The sequence below is a fragment of the Corythoichthys intestinalis genome, chromosome 1 (assembly GCF_030265065.1).
Source record: "Corythoichthys intestinalis isolate RoL2023-P3 chromosome 1, ASM3026506v1, whole genome shotgun sequence".
In the NCBI taxonomy this organism is placed as follows: Eukaryota; Metazoa; Chordata; class Actinopteri; order Syngnathiformes; family Syngnathidae; genus Corythoichthys; species Corythoichthys intestinalis.
Window position 1 is genome coordinate 28,268,093 of NC_080395.1, and position 19,731 is coordinate 28,287,823.

The 19,731-nt window shown below is 43.1% G+C and overlaps 1 protein-coding gene across 10 annotated transcripts in view; it reads right to left on the minus strand.

Annotated features, from left to right (window-relative positions):
• Positions 1-19,731, minus strand: part of celf6 (CUGBP Elav-like family member 6) — a 380,567-nt gene that overhangs the window by 64,883 nt on the left and 295,953 nt on the right. For 4 of the 10 annotated variants that reach the window (XM_057833538.1, XM_057833497.1, XM_057833532.1 and 1 more), the window contains exons 6-7: positions 8,093-8,266; positions 3,714-3,861 (exon numbers count right to left, since the gene is read on the minus strand). In XM_057833538.1, the coding sequence (XP_057689521.1) occupies positions 3,714-3,861; positions 8,093-8,266 (322 nt within the window). The remainder of the gene's footprint in view (positions 1-3,713; positions 3,862-8,092; positions 8,267-19,731) is intronic. The other 6 variants (XM_057833527.1, XM_057833555.1, XM_057833517.1 and 3 more) reach the window with 3 other exon arrangements.

Here is a 19,731-nt window from a genome sequence, read left to right on the forward strand (position 1 = left end):
AGGCTACTAACGTGTCACGAAGCCAACCAATCAGAGAGCTAGTGGAAGTATACTGATTGGCTGTTTGCCCTCCAATTAGATCACTTGTAACACTCGCCAGGACAAAGCCAGGGAGAATGACGACCTTAACGGGAGAAGGGTGACTTTATTGAAACAACGTACGACAGTATTTATTATCACAGTTATTATCATCACTAAAGTACATGAGACAATATCATCACTAAAGTCCATGTGACTCCATGTGACAATAACACATTAAACGTTCCATTTTGTTGTTTTTTGAAACCTCAAAATAAAAACGACATCAAAAATCGGATTTCTTTATTGCATTTCTATAATTTCATAAAAGCAATGAAACAATTCATTAATATTGTAATGGAGTTAAACTTGAGGTGGCGTCATACAACAGAGTACTCACGTGGTGCATTGGTTGCACCGCAGGGGAAATAAACATTAAATCATGAGGGCTCATTATGTATTTTCAGCCGACTTAATCCTTTTCATAGTAGGCTACACTAGCTAATACAGATACATACAACATGCTTTCATTATTAGGTTTATTTAAGGCTTTAAATTTGTTTGTTTTTTTGGTCCAATATGGCTCTTAGAAAATTTCGTGTTGCCGACCCATGCTCTAGACCAGGGGTGGGCAAACCGGTCCTCGAGGGCCGCAGTGGGTCCTGGTCTTTGTTCCAACTGATTCAGCACACACAGTATAACCAATGAGGTTTCAGTGGAAACAAGGAGCACCTGACTGCAATCAACTGATTGCACTTCTAAGAAACCAGATTGGTGAAAGGCTGTCCTCATGATGGGTATGAACAAAAACCCGCACCCACTGCGGCCCTTTGTGGAATTAATTGCCCACCCCTGCTCTAGACGATCACGGGGCATCACAAAGTAATATCCATGTTGAAAAAGTGTGGCATATGGATGTCAATTTCTGAGTTGGCCAGTGTCCTCGCAGGTGATCTGTTGATCAATAAATCTGTTACTGATTGGTTTTAGTGCCAGGCAACAGTGACAGAAATGGAACCATTTCGTATTTTCTTATATGGTATCGCTGGCCCGCGTGTGCATGCGCGTGAAATTTCCCGTGCACGAACGTCGAGTGTTGCTTCGCCGCAAGAGAGTTGGCGATTTTTGCTTCGTCATGCTCGTTCCATCGAAAATGCATTGAACGCGAGTGACATTGCCTCCTGTGTGTTTTGTCCCTCAGACTATAGTTTTTTTTTTATTTTTTATTTTTATTTTTTTTAATATGTTTGATCTTTCTTCTGAATGTAATTACTATTGTTAGTTTTTCTTTATTTTACTTAAATTTCACCATGTAAAAGTACATCAAACAAATTTTTCCACTGGAGATATGTATGGAGGTGTTAGTGTTGCCTGTTTGTTAACGGTTAACGGAGGTACCATCTATTCAAGAAAAGTGATTACCGTATTTTTCGGACTATAAATCGCATTTTTTTTTCATAGTGTGCCTGGGGGTGCGACTTATACTCAGGAGCGACTTATGTGTGAAATTATTAACACATTATCATATCATTTCACATCTTACTGTTTTGGAGTGACACTGATGGTTTGATAAACTTGTTAGCATGTTCTTTATGCTATAGTTATCTGAATAACTCTTAATAGCTATGGCCTCGTTCGCGTTCTGCCTTTGGCAATGTGTGTTCAATTGTATTATTGACTTTTTTTTATATCGAAATGCATGCTTTTAGTTTGTGGCGCTTTCACGCCCATGTGGGGGCGCACTCGCACTTGTGTCCGTGAAGAAGAGCTCTCACACGCTAGAAGAAGACTGACAGCTACGCAGCTCTGAGTTAGCGAGAGAGAAACACGGCTGCAAACCTACGTTCATTGTTTATGGTTGTAAAATATCTCTACAGAGGCTGTGTATCTCTGTGTATCATCTTTTCTATTGTGTGTTTTCCACCCGCGATCAGACACTTAGAGCCAGTTGTGTGTTTGTTGTGTGGTTGTTTGAATGATGTGCTAATGCTAGCGAACGCATGCTAACCGTTTGTGTCATTGCTGTCATCGCACCTAATTATCCTTTATTCACGTTGATGCGAACCTGTTTGGAATTGAGGACAAAATTGATTCGGCGAATTATACAGACGTCCAGCATCGTCATTTGGGAGTTTAGCTCACTGTATAGCCAAGACTGAGCCGTAGCGTCCTGGTGAGGACAGTACATTCGCATTTCGTTGTTCATGCATCATGTAACATCATACTGTACACTTATTCAGCATGTTGTTCTCCATTGTATTTTTATTAAAGATGTCCTGATCGATCTGGATGCCGATCGATCGGGTCCGATCACGTCATTGTGAAAGTATCGGAATCGGCAAAAAAATATCGGACATGCCTTTTTTAAAAAAATAAATAAAATGTTATTAAATTGTTTTCTAATTGTATTTAATGCGTTAAAGGTGGTAATTAATTTTTTAAAAATTAATCACGTTAAAATATTTAACTAAATTAGCGCATGCGCTGCACGACCCACTCACGCATTGTCGCGTTCAATCTATAGTGGCACCATTTTACCTATATATAGAGCTAAAACGCAGCGTAAAATGAGTAGAGAGAATTTTGACTGCCTTTGGAGCCTTTTTTTTAATTGGCCAAAGCCTTACAATCCCTCTCTCAACAATTAGAAATATCGTGGGAAGTAATGTGGGGAAGAAAGGTAGTAGTTGATCTTTTTCTTAACACCCTATGTTATTTCCCAACGCAGAGAAGATATATCAATTGGTGCCACTACGCAGAGTCATGGTTGCACTTCCCATCATGCATTTGGGCAGAACAGTTAAATGGCTACAGTATCATTTACTGAAAGCTCAACAAATACACTAGATGGCAGTATTTAGTCACAATATACAAAATCACATTTATCCTTTAAGAATTACAAATCTTTCTATCCATGGATCCCTCTCACAGAAAGAATGTTAATGTAAATGACATCTTGAGGATTTATTGTCATAATAAACAAATACAGCACTTATGTACTGTATGTTGAATGTATATATTCGTCCGAGTTTTATTCATTTTTTTCTTAATGCATTGCCAAAATGTATATGATCGGAAAAAATTATTGGGAATGATTGGAATTGAATCGGGAGCAAAAAAAAAAAAAAAAGCAATCGGATCGGGAAATATCGGGATCGGCAGATACTCAAACTAAAATGATCGGGATCGGATCGGGAGCAAAAAAACATGATCGGAACAACCCTAATTTTTATCTTAAATTGCACTTCAAGATGACATATCTGCTCTATGTGTTGGATTTTATCAAGTAAATTTCGCCCAAAAATGCGACTTATACTCCAGTGCGACTTATATTTGTTTTTTTGTTTTTTTTTTTTGGGGGGGGGGGTTGCTGGTGCGACTTATACTCAGGTGCAACTTGTAGTCTGAAAAATACGGGAGTCATTTTTTTGTCGAAATATAAAAACTGCCCTGCCTGCGGGTTTGAAGGTCATGGCAGTTAATGTTTGTGTAAAACCTTGATGCTTCTGCACAAATTATATTATGGACTATAGACAGTGAAATCCCTTGCGATCATACGTTTAGAAACATTTTTCTTAAACTGTTGGATTATTTGCCCACACAGCCGTTCACAAAGAGGTGAATCTCATCTTATAAATCGAAATATATAAATTGCCTAAGGATGCATTGAAATGAAAGACAAATCCACACCATACCTGAGGATGGTGTCATCGGTGTCGCTACCAGGCCGTTGACATTGAATGCTGCCATTTGCTGCATTTGCGCGGCAGCGATGGCTGCCATGGGGTTCAGGTAGGACCCTTGTGTTGCTGCCATCAGGGCTGCTTGCTGTTGCATCATCTGCTGTCGGATTAGAGATCAGCGGGCGGGGGAGGGGAAGGACGGAGAGAAGGGTGAAATAGCCGTGGGAGCGGAACAATTTTACTCTCACATCTCTGTTTACTTGGCCCACGCACTGTTCTTGGATCGTATCAGCCCTCAAGCGTCACTTTCCAGTTACCAGTCCATAACACACTTTAGGGGTCATTGTAATGCCTCGTGATCACGACTACGTGCTGATGATCCAATATGCATCTATAGACACTGCATGTGCTTGAATGAGGGAGGGTAGATGGAGTGGAGGGATTTTGAATGCGTGAGTGGGCGATTCTCACCTGTCAAGATGAGTTGTTAGCTACCGAGTGAGTGCAAAATCTCAGACTTCTAACTCGGGCTGTGACTTTCATGTGTGAATATGAAACGGTGGTGCTAGGGGGAGGGTGGGGGATCTGGCGAGAGTTGTGGGTGAGACCGATGTTGGTTCTAATGACATGTACTTAAAGTCATGAGTGGAGAGTGGATGAGTAAAATGTGTTGGCGGATTAAATTTTAAAAAGTAGTCCTAAAACAAGTTACATGACTGGGACGTATTGAAGAACACAACACAGCAATGCTTATAAATACAATAAAAAAACAAAAACATTGTGTCAAAGAACCAGGTAAAAAAGACACAATATCAAGAAGTGGCATATCATTCTCATAAATGCTGTATTACTGTTTCACCTGCCAAAAATTGAGGTACACTTACATAGTCTAATGGGGGTCCTCTGTTTACGACAGATTTTCGTTCCATGTTGGCGGTGTTACTCACATTTGTACATATATTGGAAAAGCCAAAATCTACATTAATGCCTACAAATTCATTTCTAAGGGAAAGCAATGGAAAAATAAAGGTCATGAATATATGTAGAACTGTTAGGTTTTGTGTTGGTTCCCTCCTAGTGTGTTCCTGTGATTGCCCATTGATTTCAACTGTTGTGCCTGCTCCTAGTATATCACCAAACTGCATCCTTCTGTGTCACCCATCTTTTCCTCGTTGTCTCGTTATCCCTTGTCTCTGTGTGTATATAAGATCCCAGTTTCTTTTCACTCCTTGTTGCGTCATTGTCGGAGTCCATGTCAAGTCCTGTACAAGCCCTCATGTACCAGTCCCTCCGATTAAGTAAGTTTTGTTTGAACATTGCCTTTTTGATCCCCAGTCCTTTTGGTTGTACTTTTTGTTTATGTTAATGATTATTAAAACGTTTTTTGAGTTCACCGCCACCTGCCTTGCTGCATTTTTCGTTTCCCTGCATTTGGGTCCACACCATCAGTCTGCCCGCATTATTTGTGACATACAACAATTACATGAAAGCAGGAAGTAATGTTGGAACTGAAACGGCGTTCTAGTGCCCGGTGACAACATATTCGTACACCACTGTGCAAACCAGTTATTATTTACCGTTCATAACCTAGCGAATTTATATATAATTACTCGCGTAAACTGAGGACCCCCTGTGCAAGAGTTGTACCAAACCAGAATTCCATACATTTTTAAATATAAAAATAAAAAACAAACACTTAACTTGCACATTTTGTGTTTATTAATACATTTTTTTACTACCTCAGTTGTTAAACTAAGGATCCATGTACAAGAGTTGTATCAAAGCCAATGTTGTTAATAAAGGCGCTAGAATATAAAAGCATTACTTAGGGGGTTATTTTTTTCAGTAGTGAGTAATCTAATTAATTACTTTTCTCATCTTGGCAACGCAGTTAACGGTACTGAGAATGTAAAGGTGTGCGTTACTATGCATTACTACTAACTACATTGGTTGAAGGACTCACAGAGACGAGAAAGCAGACCGGGAGTGGGGAGGAGGGAAAGGAGTTGTGACGCCGTTGCAAACACGATGCTAGGTGACTCCAATAATACCTGACTGTAGCCGATAGCCTACAAACTACGCTCACATGATGCTACGGTAGATTTTACATGTATTTCGAACTAGATGCGAAATGACAAACACAGTGGCATTAGCACATGGATAGAGAACTAGATGCAAAATGATAAACTTGCCGGCGTTAGTAAAGAGCCGCCATCTTAAACCAGTAGACTTCTCAGGAAGGCTCCGCTGTATAGAACCTAAGTAACATTTTATCTAAAATACTCCTAAATCAGCAACATTTTGACTTGAATCTATCTTTTAATTATGAAACAGTTTTAAAACTTTCACATGTTGAAAGTAGATAGACGGGAACTAATACAATAACGGGAGCAATTTTAACAACTTAAATGCTTAATTCACAACATTAATTTTTCTTTTTTTGGGGGGGAATTCATACACAAAAAAACATGAAAGGTAACACTAATTACTTTGCCAAGAAACTAATTACTATTACATTCAGGTAACTGAGTTACTAACGCAATTACGTTTTGGGAGAAGTAATTTGGTACTGTAATTCATTACTTTTTAAAAGTAAGATTAACATCACTGATCAAAGTAGAATTCAGTACATTTTAAATATAAAAACAAAAAACAAACACTTTACTCACACATTTTGTGTTCATTAATATTTCTATTTTTTTGACTCCCTCAGTTGACCAGGCAATTAATTTGAGAAATAATCAAATATAGCCCTAGATCGAAATGTTTAGAGTTGTCCGTCGGCCGATAAAAGCATTTTAAAATGATCTCGGATAATATCGACATTTTTTTGTTACTAGTTTTACAATACATACATACGATACAATTTAAAACATACAATTTAATACATGCACTACATTACCATTAGGACTGTCAAACGATTAAAATTTTTAATCGAGTTAATCACAGCTTAAAAAAATAATTATTGTAATTAATTGCAATTCAAACCATCTCTAAAATATGCCATATTTTTCTGTAAATTATTGTTGGGTTAGGGTTAGACACAAGACATATACATTCAACATACTATACATAGTTGGATATGTAAGTACTAAGATATATGTTATTACAAGTTATAGTAATTTCATATTAAAACCCCTCTAAATGTTTTTGTTTTAATAAAATTTGAAATATTTTTAATCAAAAAACAGACTAGTAGCTCGCCATTGCTGAGGTCACCGATCGGTGACGTCACATGGGCTCCTTGCCATTCTTCCACAGTGTCTTTAAATAATTAAGGTAGTGATTGAAATACACCACAAGGTGTCAATGGCGAACTTAGAAATCAAGCCAATAAGTGGGTTTTGTCCCTCGACTGACGCCGTAGTTCCCATCCATTGTACTTCTGGGTCATTTGAGTGCTGGCTTCAAAACATACGAGACCTCTGATAGTTTGCATATTGTGACTAAATATTGCCATCCAGTGTATTTGTTGAGCTAAAAGAAATGTTTGAATAGAGTTTGACCAAAGTCTGAGTAAGTTGTATGTGTATTTTACATAGCTATTTTGATTGGGAATGCTAGCTTTTCTTTTTGTGAACATGTTTTTTTTTGAGAGAGATATTATTTTTGTTGTGCTTTCACTAAATGATACTTATGTTTGTTGTGAAGGAGTTGACAAAGCTTATGCCAATAAACGGCGCGGTCCAATGAACGCCTGTGTCCACTCGCCTTTCTCTGCCTCTTAGCTCTCAATTTGCAAAAAACAGTGTCATTGTACTGTTTGAAGCAATGCATGAGCGGGTCATTTGGCGCATGCGTTAAATGCGTCAAATATTTAAACGTGATTATAATTTAAAAAAAATAATTACCACCCGTTGACGCGATAAATTTGACAGCACTAATTACAATACAATTAGCCATCATATATTAAGTCCACGGCCGCGTATATCAGCATTGGTTTGACATAGGTATCGGATTTTTGGAGTTTGACAATATCGGGATATCGGTTATTAGTTAAAAAGTCATTTTCGAAAAACTCTAGAAATATCTATATATCTGCTGGTTTTGCTCAAAACCATCAAATGATATTTTCGCGGAATTTATTAATTGCAGTTTGTCCAGTCTTTGTTGTTGTTGTTTTTTTTTTAACCTAATGTAGCGACATTACTGGGCCAAAATAAATAGAGATGTTTTTTTTACAGCGCAATTCTCTAGCACTGAAAATCACAATGACAATAATACAGTATATTGTAAGCATTTGGTATCTTGTAAAATATTAGACTATGCAGGTGTACCCAATGTTGTGGCCAGTGAGTGTATTACAAGTGGACATCATCACATTCCTAGTGGAAAAGAAGTGAGGTCAAACATTCAATGACAAGCGTTTTGTTTTCTGTTTTTAAGCTCACCGTCTCCTCCCCCGCCGGGCTGAGACTTACAGCGTGAGAGTAGGCACCATAGGCCCCAAACTGGATGGTCATGGGACTGAAGATGCCGAGCTGACCCGCCATCTGGTGCATTCGACGCAGGGTCCGCTCCTTGTCGGTGTCTGCAAATTTGACCACCAAGCTGGACGAGGCTCCCTATAGGTAGGTACATATATTAGAATATGTTACTTAAGGTTTCACATGGCGTACAATGGATGACCTGCGGTGAGGTAGTGAATCAGGAGCCTGTGAATTCAGGGCAATTCTCATTGATCTCTCGTTTTCCCTTAGGCTTGAATTTTCAAGCTTCAAAAATCTGATTTTTTGTATGAAAAGGTGGATTTGTAATTCCTATTTAACGACAAACAATAGTATAATAATTATTGTTTATGAAACTTTTTTTTTTTTCCACCTAAGCTTTCATTTGTCTTTTCTTGTCTTGCTACTATGAAACGGATTGCACTTTCTCTTAACCTGCAATTCAGGAAAACAATATCATTTCTATGCAATTACTTAAAAGTGCCCCCATTTGTTCTGTAATGGTTGTATAACTTGGAAAAGTACCGCCTAATTGTTTGCCAAAACGCAGATTCAAATAATTGAAACGTCGTTGTCCCTTGAAAAGCAACGACATCTTCAAAGTTTTTTTTTTTTTTTTTTTGTATGACATAAACTATCACAACAAAATATTAGACATGCATGATTTTAATTGAACAGTAACATTATAATTCAGCCATGCTAATATAGCATGACATAACTTTTTTACTGTGCTGTAAATGTCTTAATTTATAATAACTTTTATATTAAGCTTGCTCATATACAATATACCGTATTTTTCGGACTATATGTCGCAGTTTTTTTCATAGTTTGGCTGGAGTTGCGACTTATATTCTGGAGCGACTTATGTATGAAATTTTTAACACATTATGATATCATTTAACATGTTATTTTGGTGTTTTGGAGTGACACTGATGGTTTGGTAAACTTGTTAGTATGTTCTTTATGCTATAGTTATCTGAATAACTTTTAATGGCAATGTTACGTTAACATACCGGCCACGTTCGCGTTTCGTTGTTCATGCATCATGTAGCATTATCTTACTGTACACTTATTCAGCATGTTGTTCCCTATTGTATTTTTATTTTAAATTGCCTTTCAAGATGACATTTCTGTTCTATGTGTTGGATTTTATCAAGTAAATTTCCCCCAAAAATGTAACATACTCCGGTGCGACTTATATGTCTTTTTTTCCTCTTCAATGTGCATTTTTGGGCTTGTGCGACTTATACTTAGGTGAGACTTATAGTTCGAAAAATACGGTACTGTGTATGATAGTAAGCATCAAGGGTGTAGATTATGGGTTGTCGTTGGTTTTGCTCCAACTACTGTTTAAGAAGACAACCGGGGGTGGGAGGGTGGGGGTATTGCATAACCACATATCTTGCTCAAACAACAGAATTAACTATGTACACACTAGCGTTGTGACCGACTGGTAGATCACAATCGTTGTAATAAGCACCCCTGGTGTAGATAATATTGTCTACACTAAACCTATGACACAACCCAATACTACTATTAATATGAGCTCTTCTGAAAAAAAACAACAATAAATTTTGTTGGAATGCATCCGTAGCTACTAGTCATGCTTTGTATGCTTGTGTGTTCCCTCACTTAATGATACAACACGGCTTTAGGGCAAGTCCCCTTTTTGTGATTCATTTAATCTTAACTGGCTCATTGAATAAAGTTGCAAAAATAACTAATCACAATGAAACCAATTCTTTCTCATGAAATAATTGAGTGAATAATTGATTGCTAGCTTTTTGGCAAAAAACAACAACATAATTAAAATCCGATTTATAGCACAAGACTAGCCAAACCAATAAGACTTTGAGGTAGTTAGGCTAGGATAGTAAAAATTATTTCAATGTAAGTGGGCCCTTCAATCCCCCCATGAGTCATCACCTTATCGTGGTGGAGGGGTTTGCGTGTCTCAATGATCCTAGGAGCTATGTTGTCTGGGGCTTTAAGCCCCTGGTAGGGTCACCCATGGCAAACAGGTCCTAGGTGAGAGGCCAGACAAAGTATGGCTCAAAAAGACCCCTTATGATGAGCAAGATTATTGAACCCCAGTTTCCCTTGCCCGGACGCGGGTTACCGGGGCCCCCCTCTGGAGCCAGGCCTGGAGGTGGGGCTCGAAGGCAAGCGTCTGGTGGCCGGGCCTGTCCCCATGGGGCCCGGCCGGGCTCAGCCCGAAAAGGCAACGTGGGTTCCCCTTCCCATGGGCTCACCACCTGTGGGAGGGGCCAAAGGGGTCGGGTGCGTAGGGAGTTGGGCGGCAGCCAAAGGCGGGGGCCTTGGCGGTCCGACCCCCAGCTGCTGAAGCTAACTCTTGGGACATGGAATGTCACCTCTCTGGCAGGGAAGGAGCCTGAGCTGGTGTTTGAGGCAGAGAAGTTCCGACTAGATATAGTCGGACTCTCCTCCACACACAGCTTGGGTTCTGGTACCAATCCTCTCGAGAGGGGTTGGACTCTCTTCCACTCTGGAGTTGCCCATGGTGAGAGGCGCCGGGCAGGTGTGGGCATACTTATTGCCCCCCGGCTTGGCGCCTGTACGTTGGGGTTTACCCCGGTAGACGAGAGGGTAGCCTCCCTCCGCCTTCGGGTGGGGGGACGGGTTCTAACTGTTGTTTGTGCTTATGCACCGAACAGCAGCTCAGAATACCCACCCTTTTTGGAGTCCTTGGAGGGTGTGCTAGAGAGCGCCCCCTCTGGGGACTCCCTCGTTCTACTGGGGGACTTCAACGCTCACGTGGGCAATGACAGTGAGACCTGGAGGGGCGTGATTGGGAGGAACGGCCCCCCCGATCAGAACCCGAGTGGTGTTATGTTATTGGACTTCTGTGCTCGTCACGGTTTGTCTATAACGAACACCATGTTCAAACATAGGGGTGTCCATATGTGCACTTGGCACCAGGACACCCTAGGCCACAGTTCGATGATCGACTTCGTAATCGTGTCATCGGACTTGCGGCCGCATGTTTTGGACACTCGGGTGAAGAGAGGGGCGGAGCTGTCAACCGATCACCACCTGGTGGTGTGTTGGCTCCGATGGCGGGGGAAGATGCTGGCCAGACCTGGCAGGCCCAAACGTATTGTGAGGGTCTGCTGGGAACGTCTGGCAGAATCCCCTGTCAGAAAGAGTTTCAACACCCACCTCCGGCAGAACTTCTCCCTTGTCCCGGGGGAGGTGGGGGACATTGAGTCCGAGTGGGCCATGTTCCGCACCTCCATTGTTGAGGCGGCCGATCAGAGCTGTGGCCGTAAGGTGGTTGGTGCCTGTCGAGGCGGCAATCCCCGAACCCGCTGGTGGACACCAGCGGTAAGGGATGCCGTCAAGCTGAAGAAGGAGGCCTATCGGGCCTTTTTGGCCTGTGGGACTCCGGAGGCAGCTGACAGGTACCGGCTGGCCAAGCGGACTGCGGCCTCGGCAGTCGCCGAGGCAAAAACTCGGACATGGGAGGAGTTCGGTGAGGCCATGGAAAACGACTTCCGGATGGCTTCGAGGAAATTCTGGTCCACCATCCGGCGTCTGAGGAGAGGAAAGCAGTGCACTATTAACACTGTGTATAGTGAAGATGGTGTACTGCTGACCTCGACTCGGGACGTCGTGAGTCGGTGGAGAGAATACTTCGAAGCCCTCCTCAATTCCACCGACACGCCTTCCTTTGAGGAAGCAGAGTCTGGGGACTCTGAGGTGGGCTCTTCGATCTCTGGGGTTGAAGTCACTGAGGCGGTTGGTAAGCTCCTCGGTGGCAAGGCCCCGGGGGTGGATGAGATCCGCCCGGAGTTCCTAAAGGCTCTGGATGTTGTAGGGCTGTCATGGCTGACACGCCTCTACAACATCGCGTGGACATCGGGGACAGTGCCTCTGGATTGGCAGACCGGGGTGGTGGTCCCCCTTTTTAAAAAGGGGGACCGGAGGGTGTGTTCCAATTATAGAGGAATCACACTCCTCAGCCTCCCCGGTAAAGTCTATTCAGGGGTGCTGGAGAGGAGGGTCCGTCGGGAAGTCGAATCTCGGATTCAGGAGGAGCAGTGTGGTTTTCGTCCCGGCCGTGGAACAGTGGACCAGCTCTACACCCTCAGCAGGGTCCTCGAGGGTGCATGGGAGTTCGCCCAACCAGTCTACATGTGTTTTGTGGATTTGGAGAAGGCGTTCGACCGTGTGCCTAGGGGAATCCTGTGGAGGGTGCTCCGGGAGTACGGGGTACCGAGCCCCTTGGTAAGGGCTGTTCGGTCCCTGTACGACCGGTGTCAGGATCTGGTCCGCATTGCCGGCAGTAAGTCGAATTCGTTCCCAGTGAGGGTTGGACTCCGCCAAGGCTGCCCTTTGTCACCGATTTTGTTCATAACTTTTATGGACAGAATTTCTAGGCGCAGCCGAAGCGTTGAGGGGGTCCGGTTTGGTGACCTCAGCATTGAATCTCTGCTTTTTGCAGATGATTTAGTGCTGTTGGCTTCATCAAGCCGTGACCTCCAACTCTCACTGGAGCGGTTCGCAGCTGAGTGTGAAGCGGTTGGGATGAAGATCAGCACCTCCAAATCCGAGACCATGGTCCTCAGTCGGAAAAGGGTGGAGTGCCCTCTCCGGGTCGGGGATGAGATCCTGCCCCAAGTGGAGGAGTTCAAGTATCTTGGGGTCTTGTTCACGAGTGACGGTAGGAGGGAGCGGGAGATCGACAGGCGAATCGGTGCGGCGTCTGCAGTAATGGTGAAGAAGGAGCTGAGCCGAAAGGCAAAGCTCTCGATTTACCAGTCGATCTACGTTCCTACCCTCACCTATGGTCACGAGCTTTGGGTCGTGACCGAAAGAACAAGATCCCGGATACAAGCGGCCGAAATGAGTTTCCTCCGCAGGGTGTCCGGGCTCTCCCTTAGAGATAGGGTGAGAAGCTCGGTCATCCGGGAGGGACTCGGCGTCGAGCCGCTACTCCTCCGCGTAGAGAGGAGCCAGCTGAGGTGGCTCGGGCATCTGGTTCGGATGCCTCCCGGACGCCTCCCTGGAGAGGTGTTCCGGGCATGTCCCACCGGCGGGAGGCCCCGGGGACGACCCAGGACACGCTGGAGAGACTATGTCTCTCGGCTGGCCTGGGAACGCCTTGGGATCCCGCCGGAGGAGCTGGTTGAAGTGGCTGGGGAGAGGGAAGTCTGGGCTTCCCTGTTAAAGCTGCTGCCCCCGCGACCCGACCCCGGAACAAGCGGAAGATAATGGATGGATGGATGGATGGATGGATGGATGGATGGGCCCTTCAATCTCAATGGAGTTGTCTCCTGTTTGATCCCATCTGACCAATGAACTTGTTCGTACATTTTTCATGACTGTCGATATAAGTGGAGATTTTTTTTTTTTTTTTCTACTAACGTCTTGACATCCATCAACGAAGACAGTGGAACTGAATATGCAACTATTATGAGCGCATTCATTTAGCTGTCAGCATTAAATGGAAGACAATGGTGATTGATGCACGCTTTTGCGAACTTTCAAACTCCGAGGAAATTGTGATCCTAACCAGCTCCCGCAGGACTTCCAGTCGCTCGGCAGTGAAGCTCTGCTGCATACAGTAGCGGGTAATTAGATCCGACCAGAGCCTTTGGCATATGAAGGGCGAAGTATTGACTAATGGCTTATCCTTATGGCAGATATAGTTCCGTATTGATGTCTGCACTCCTGAGTTTGCATGCATCCAATAAAATCATTTCAGAGACCGGAGTAAGTTCCTCTTGTGACATCCAGGGCGTAAAAAGTTCACTGTGAGCAGACTGCTGTTTAATTAAAAGCGCTGCATGCTTGGAAAGAGCACTGGGATGGAAGGACACAGGAATCCCAGGGGGTCAGGCAGGATATTATTAGTAAGATCATAAAAGCAATGACATCAAGATCAAATAGATCAAAAACTTTTGGATTCTGTCAGAAAATGTCTCATTCTGACAGGGTCAGTACTAATTGAAGCTTTAGTTCAGATTTCAATTGTTTCCTGGAGTCTGGACTTTAAAAGTGGGAGTGAAGTGACCAATACTGCCAGGCAGCCGTTTCTCACGCATGAATGGAGTGAAACTGAGAATTGTATACCCAAATGCTCACCATGTCAGATTGAATGAGCATGAATACTAGTTTTATCCCAAAAGAAAAGCACAGAAGCAAGGATGCCTTTGCCCTCTACAAGCAAGTAATGCAATAAAACAATAACAATATACTACCATATGGACAAAGACACTTTTATTATAGCAGCACAGCCATACATAATATTAGTCTTTTTTTTTTTCTTTTATCCCAGACAATAGTAGGTGATTTAATTATTTGACATGTTTCGGCGAACAGTTCCCCTTCGTCAGAGGGTCCCTGGTGTTGGTGTGACGCGTCCTTATCAGGTGATGGATGAGGGCGTGACTCACCTGTCAGATTGACAGGAGAGTTACGCCCTCTGCTGACCATTCACTCTTCCAGGATGCTGGTCCAGGTCGTAGGGAGCATATACGCCCCCTCGTCCCTGTTAATGGTCCTCGGGCCCCCCTTGCGTATCTCAATGGCCTCCCTCCCTGATCCAGCGCTTATGTTTGTTTTCTTCGCCCATCCAAAGGACAAAATCCACCCAGAAAACAAATGTAACTCCATATATGAAATTCTATGCAAATCATGCAATAAATCATACTTTGGGGAGACAAGGAGGAGTTTTATTACAAGAAAAACAACACAAGAAAGAATGTAAAAAGGAGACAGCAATGAGACAAACAAGGGCAATAAAAGAACAAGCACAACAAGAACATCACAAATCAGCCACCACCGATCACTGCAAAAGGGAAAATAATATCATGAACTGGGAAAAGGCCGGAGTCATCCACACCGAAGAAAACAAACATCAGCGCTGGATCAGGCAGGCCATTGAGATCCGCAAGCGGGGCCCGAGGACCATCAACAAGGACGAGGGGGCGTACATATGTAACAGGTGTGTCAGCGCCGCCCCGCGTTCCGTTCCCACCTCTGAACTGGCCGGGACGCGACCCGTGCACCACGACGCTTCCACTCGGCAGGCAAGGACAGTTACCACTGCGCCAATAAAGCTCGAGCCAACGGCGTAGCCGTTAGCGTCCTTACATGAAGGAATCGGCAGGGAGGTTTCCACGCTCCACGACGGACCTGCGTGTACCCGTTACACTAACCCCCCGAAACCTTCGCTGCCGATCCGGGTCACGGCACCATTGTAACCGGTGTGTCAGCGCCGCCCCACGTTCCGTTCCCACCTCTGAAGTGGCCGGGACGCGAACCCGCGCACCACGACGCTTCCACTCGGCAGGCAAGGACGGGTCACACCAACAACAGGGACCCTCTGACGAAGGGGGAAGTGTTTGCCGAAACATGTCAGGTAATTAAATAACGTGCTATTGTCTGGGTTTAAAAAAAAAATCGACTAATATACTGTATAAGTGTAGGAAAAATGAAATCAATACAATCATACATAATATTGTTTTGTTTTTATTTCGAACCACTGCGTTAACTCGCACGATCATTGGATTCATTGTTGTTTGCAGTTCAGGTTGATTTGGATCTCCTTCTAATTTGATGAAGTCATAAATAGTCCTTGAGGTCTAAACATGGGTCAAAAAATGACTTTTTCTTGTATTTCAAATAAAAGTTACAATATTTTCATGTTGTTTGTTGCTTTTACAGTACATAAATAATTGATAGCCTGGTACACCAGACTCTCCGCTGTTCCAGCTATAGAGTCTGGCGACCAATGAGCGGATCAAATTTCCAGGGCGGAGCAAGCCACAGCAAACAGACAGCGGAGTTGACCAATCAGCGACGGGTAGACGTGACGTTGGTAAAGCGACAACTTGTGCGGCGCGAGCGGAGAATGGAGTTTATTTAACATGGCTAGCGCGAGACAGCCTGTTGTCAATGACTTGTGTCTATGTGTTTTTGTTAATTTAAAACTGATTTTACCGTGGATTGGAACATATTCTCGGCTCTCCTGTTCATCATCTGTGTTGTTGTGGAGACGACTTCCGACGCGGAAGAGTGACGTTGCTTGTTAACAACACGTCACGTAAATAAACAAATCTGATTGGACGGATCATTTCGTACTGGATCGAGAGGCCGTTAATGGACTGGGTCCCAGACTATTCTCACAGTGTTTGAAAAATACAGGGAGAACAGTCTGGTCGTGCCAGGCAAAATAATTGAATCTTACAAAATGGGACACATTGGATAGTATTTCTGTACACAATCTACATTTCAATCAATGCAATTCTGCACCAAGAGAATTGGTGTCCCATACCAGGTTTTGGTTGGATTTGTACACAGGTGCATGGGTACCCTTTGAAAAGAGGGTGTGATGCATCAGTGATGGGTGTGAACACCTTAGCTTCATGCAAATCAGCAGCATTCTTGCCATTCCCTTTAACATTGGCCTGTATGTTAGTAATACTGGTTTGGTTAGAGGAAGGTTGAGACATTGTTGCTCTGAGGAAATATGAATAGTGATCTGTGCAATGAAATAGGCACTTTGGGACTACCTTTCACCAAGCTCACTCAGATTTTTAATTCATTTGCTCCCATAAACGTATAAATACTATTTTTACTTGTTTCAGTGTCCCGAAGACGTATTTATACGTCTTTTACGTTATTATTTATTTATTTATTTTTATTTTTTTTACAAGAGACATCTCTGGGTTCTGATTCAATTTAGCTCCAAAGCACAAAGCTGAAAATCCATTTTAAAGCAATAAAGGTGGCCACTGGATGGCAGTAGCGCATTTGGTAAGACCCGCGACCCGATTCAATGGCAATGAACGGCCGGGCCGCACGGCTGGGCCGCACGGCCGGGCTGCACGGCCGGGCCGCATGGCCGGGCCGCCGGTGGAAGACGACCGAATGGAGAACAACCTAGAGGACGCCTGGGATGCCACGCGCTGGACGACCGAGCAGAACGACCGGGACCACCAGTGCAGCGGACGATGCCGTTGAGCCCGTGCTGCTCGCCGAGCAGACCCCGCAGAGACTCAAAAAATCCATCTTTATGAGACAGGCAGCGATGAGGGAAAAGTTTACCCGGCTGTCATGGCCACAACAGCTTCAGCTATCAAAAGCTCTATTTTTCTTGTTGTTTATGTTATTTTATAAAAGGAAAACATTATTCAGATGCTTGGGATGTAACTAAAGCAAAAAATGGCTGTATTCAAGTCAAAGTTATGTTTGAAATGTATGCTTTCACCAAAAGCTCAATTTCTCTGTTTTTTCATCAGAAATTGGAAAATTGCTCAAACTAACCTATTTTCTAATGCTGATTTCTAAAGAATGGAAAAAGATATGAATCAACATTGTTTTCCTGCTGAAAGAAGAGAGTCTAATCTTTCTTTTGGTGGGTTCCATGTCTATATAGCAATAGAACAGAATGTTCTGTGGGCCTTGCAAAATGAGTCAAAATCCAGTAAAATGGCCGGTAGCTAAAGGGGTTGCACCGGTGAAAATGGCTGGGAGTGAATGTTAAGTGCCATCTTTTTTATGAATTGGTCTTGAAACAGACTTTATTGATGGCGAGATAGTGTAAAGCGCTTTTTGAAAGGTGGAAAAGCGCTATATAAGTATAACACCATTTACCATTTACCATGATCATTCCTAAATAAGTAGTAGGCGCTAATTGTATTACTCGACGTTGACTTTCTAATTGCTGTATTATTTTTTTTGTAGTTGTCACAATAAAAAGAGCTTTCTGGCTGCTGACAAATGAACAATAAAACCACACTTGGGAATGCTGTGGCACACTAGCCTGGCCCCGAGGGAACATTGTGCTGCACATTGGATCCTATTGTAGGCAGATTCCTCCCTTTCTGTGCCATTTCAATTAGTTAAATCAATAACCTGACATGGCGGCATTAACAGCACTGTTTTATTTTCCATTTCTAATTTGATTCCTGTGCACATCCTGACCTTTTTCTACTTCTTTCTCAACTTTGGTGGCCATTTGAAGGCGCCAGGCGGTTTGGTTTAATGAGGCAGACAATGAGCAAACATTGTCCGTCTGCGATGCTGCCAGCGAAGCCTTCCCACCACAGTGACGAAGCCTGGCATTTAGCTCACACCCTTTGCTTTCTCATATTCATTTAATACCTCGCGAAGAATGAGTTGTGACAATTGGAACAGTCGAAGCCTGAGGCGGTCTGCGCTGTCGACAAAGAAAAAAAAAAAAAAACACTCTAAAATATGGGCCTCCACTTTTCAAACCCTAAATTTCTCCATCGATTGTGAGGACCCTGATGTATTTGATGAGATTTAGGGTTCATCTTGTGGATCGACAGTTTCCAATAACTAAAAGTACGAGTAAGATAAGTAATGAAGAAACAGGTGGCAGCAAACGCTGAAAAAAAATCTCCCGACTGGATGCATATAAATCCCAAACTGACAAACAAACAGAATAATAACCTCCAGCAGCACAAGTCGTCGTACCTGGAGAGAAAATGAATTTGCTGAATTTGATAAGGGCCAACGGGGAGCCGTCACTTTTGACAGGTACAACGAAGGAATTTGCCACGGGTTCAAAAACTAATCTAATTTCTTAAACAACACACTTGACTTGTGAAAATCTCCCCATATTGGATTTTATATAGGACAGGAAACGTGGCAGTGGAACAATACACAGCGGTAATTGAGGATTAGAACTCGACTGCGCTCATGGAATGGCATTAGGCTTTATCGCTACAGTCCTTGCGACTCAATTGTGTGTAAAATATGTGCAAACAGGTAAACAGCCTCATTTTCTTCCATCTTGAATAAGATTATGTAATATTACAGCAAGATGTTCCCTGGAGGGAAAATAAGCAAACAGATTACCAATAATAAAAGTTTTAGCTCCCCGTGGAGCAAAATACTTTTTTAAAAGGATAAGCAAAAGTTTGTTGACTGATTTAAACTCACTGGGTGTTAATCGAGACTGTGTAATGATTTAATTGAATGTATGATAGTGAGTTCTTTGGTAAATGAGTGAATTCCCACTGGGCCTTGTGTTGAACGGCTGGTAAAACCACTCGGGAAGGTTGTCGCTCATTAGCAGTGCATGTTGCTGTCTCGGCATGGCCTTTCTGCTCTACCCCCCAAAGACTGCTGCAGCTGCCAAGTAAAGCCGCATAAAGTCCAGAAAAACAAAGGAATGGCAAGGCTGCCATTTAGATTTTTGGACGAAATGACAAGATTGGTCATTTGCCTGCGATTTCCTTGACAATACGCAACACATTAACATTTTTGATACAGTGGTAATTGGGTAAACAGACTGCCTAGTAATCCGGGCAACTGTAGTCTCGACAGAGTTGCTGATGATTCTCTCTCCAGGCAACATGGTGTTAGTCGTTGGAATTGGAGCTATGTACCAATTCCTCAAGGTAGCATTTTGTTCAATACAACAATGGCACAGAGGTGTATGCTGACTCTTGCCACTATCACACCTGTAGTTGAAGCTATTCCGTGGATTTATGTAAAGTACAAATTCAGGATTGGAGTTTTGTCGACCTGTGACTTCTGATGCAGTATAAGAGGAAGAACACCTCCAGCGTGAAACATTTGAG